The sequence below is a fragment of the Populus euphratica genome, unplaced genomic scaffold (genome assembly GCF_000495115.2).
Source record: "Populus euphratica unplaced genomic scaffold, PopEup_1.0 scaffold673.1, whole genome shotgun sequence".
In the NCBI taxonomy this organism is placed as follows: Eukaryota; Viridiplantae; Streptophyta; class Magnoliopsida; order Malpighiales; family Salicaceae; genus Populus; species Populus euphratica.
In genome coordinates this window covers 1-1,365 of record NW_011500398.1, presented here as the reverse complement: position 1 = coordinate 1,365, position 1,365 = coordinate 1, and the positions used below count along the sequence as shown (strand labels likewise).

The 1,365-nt window shown below is 34.6% G+C and overlaps 1 protein-coding gene across 2 annotated transcripts in view; it reads left to right on the top strand.

The window, feature by feature from the left end:
* LOC105114399 (ammonium transporter 3 member 1-like) overlaps positions 1-1,073 on the top strand; it is a 6,356-nt gene extending 5,283 nt beyond the window's left edge. For both annotated transcript variants that reach the window (XM_011010930.1, XM_011010929.1), the window contains one exon: positions 544-1,073. In XM_011010930.1, coding sequence (XP_011009232.1) covers positions 544-1,064 — 521 coding nt within the window. In that variant the 3' untranslated portion in view covers positions 1,065-1,073. The remainder of the gene's footprint in view (positions 1-543) is intronic.
* Positions 1,074-1,365: the final 292 nt, after the last annotated feature.

The window sequence follows — 1,365 nt, the reverse complement described above, 5'->3', positions numbered from 1 at the left end:
TTGTAGGCCTATGTCTTACCTTTCCATCCATGTAAAGTAGACCTAACTCTGAGATCTATAGCTCCAGATATGACTCTATTACCAAACAGTGTTCTGGTTTGGATTACACCGACATCTTTTTTCTAAGTTTGGTCATCTCTTTGCCCTTGCAATTTAAGTTCTTAAAGTCATCAATCAATCCTTTCATTTATGTAATAGGCTTACATTTAAGATGGTTGAAAAGTTTATAAACTGGGCCAAGTTAGGCTAAATTTTCAATGACTACGCTATATCTTGATCTGAAATCCATCTGTCTCAAAACTGAGGCCTCCATCATGGGGGCTAGATACTGAAGTTCAAATTAGAAATGGTATTCTTTTCTTAGATGTTTTGCTACGGATTTTTGTAGCACTGAAATCCTATGTTGTAAAACTACAATCCGCCTGCCAGTTAGATTTGAGACATGGTAGATTTAGAGTTTTAATTGATTTGAATTGGAAAAAAATTATTGGTGATTCGTAAAATAAGGTTGATTTGGAGTTTCTATAATTATATATTTTTCAGGTCTTGTTCAGGGATGGGCTGCCATAATCATGGGAATTTTATCTGGTAGTGTTCCATGGTTTACCATGATGATTGTTCACAAAAGATGGACACTACTGCAAAAAATTGATGACACACTAGGAGTGTTTCACACTCATGCTGTTGCTGGCCTTCTAGGGGGTGTTCTAACAGGCCTCTTTGCAGAACCTGAGCTCTGTGCACTATTTTTGTCGGTGAAAAACTCAAGGGGCGGTGTCTATGGTGGTTCCGGTGGAATCCAAATACTCAAACAACTAGTTGGCGGTGCTTTCATTATTGGATGGAACGTTGTCGTTACATCAATTATTTGTGTAGTGATAAACTTTGTGATACCATTGAGAATGTCTGAGGAACAATTGCTTATTGGGGATGATGCTGTGCATGGTGAGGAGGCTTATGCATTGTGGGGTGATGGAGAAAAATATGATGCAACCAAGCATGGGGATATCACAGAACATAACATGGAAACGAGGACATCAACTGGTGCGACTCAAGTGATGTAGAGAAGGGGATCCACAAAATTAAATTAAGTGTTGTTTGATGATTAATTTGCTTCATAAATGTTCGAGGTAAATTAAGACTAAGTACTTAAATGTATTTCTTATTCCTATTTTTAATAGTTTTAATAAAATTATTAAACTCAGTTCAACTTATAGAAGTTTAAGTCATGAATTAAGGATATTAATCTAGCTTAAAATAATATATTTTTTAAAAAAATCAAATGACTTTTAACTAAGTCAATTGGTTAAGAAAATTATAAATGAAATAGAACACACTTATTAAAATTAAATCGAATTATAATTT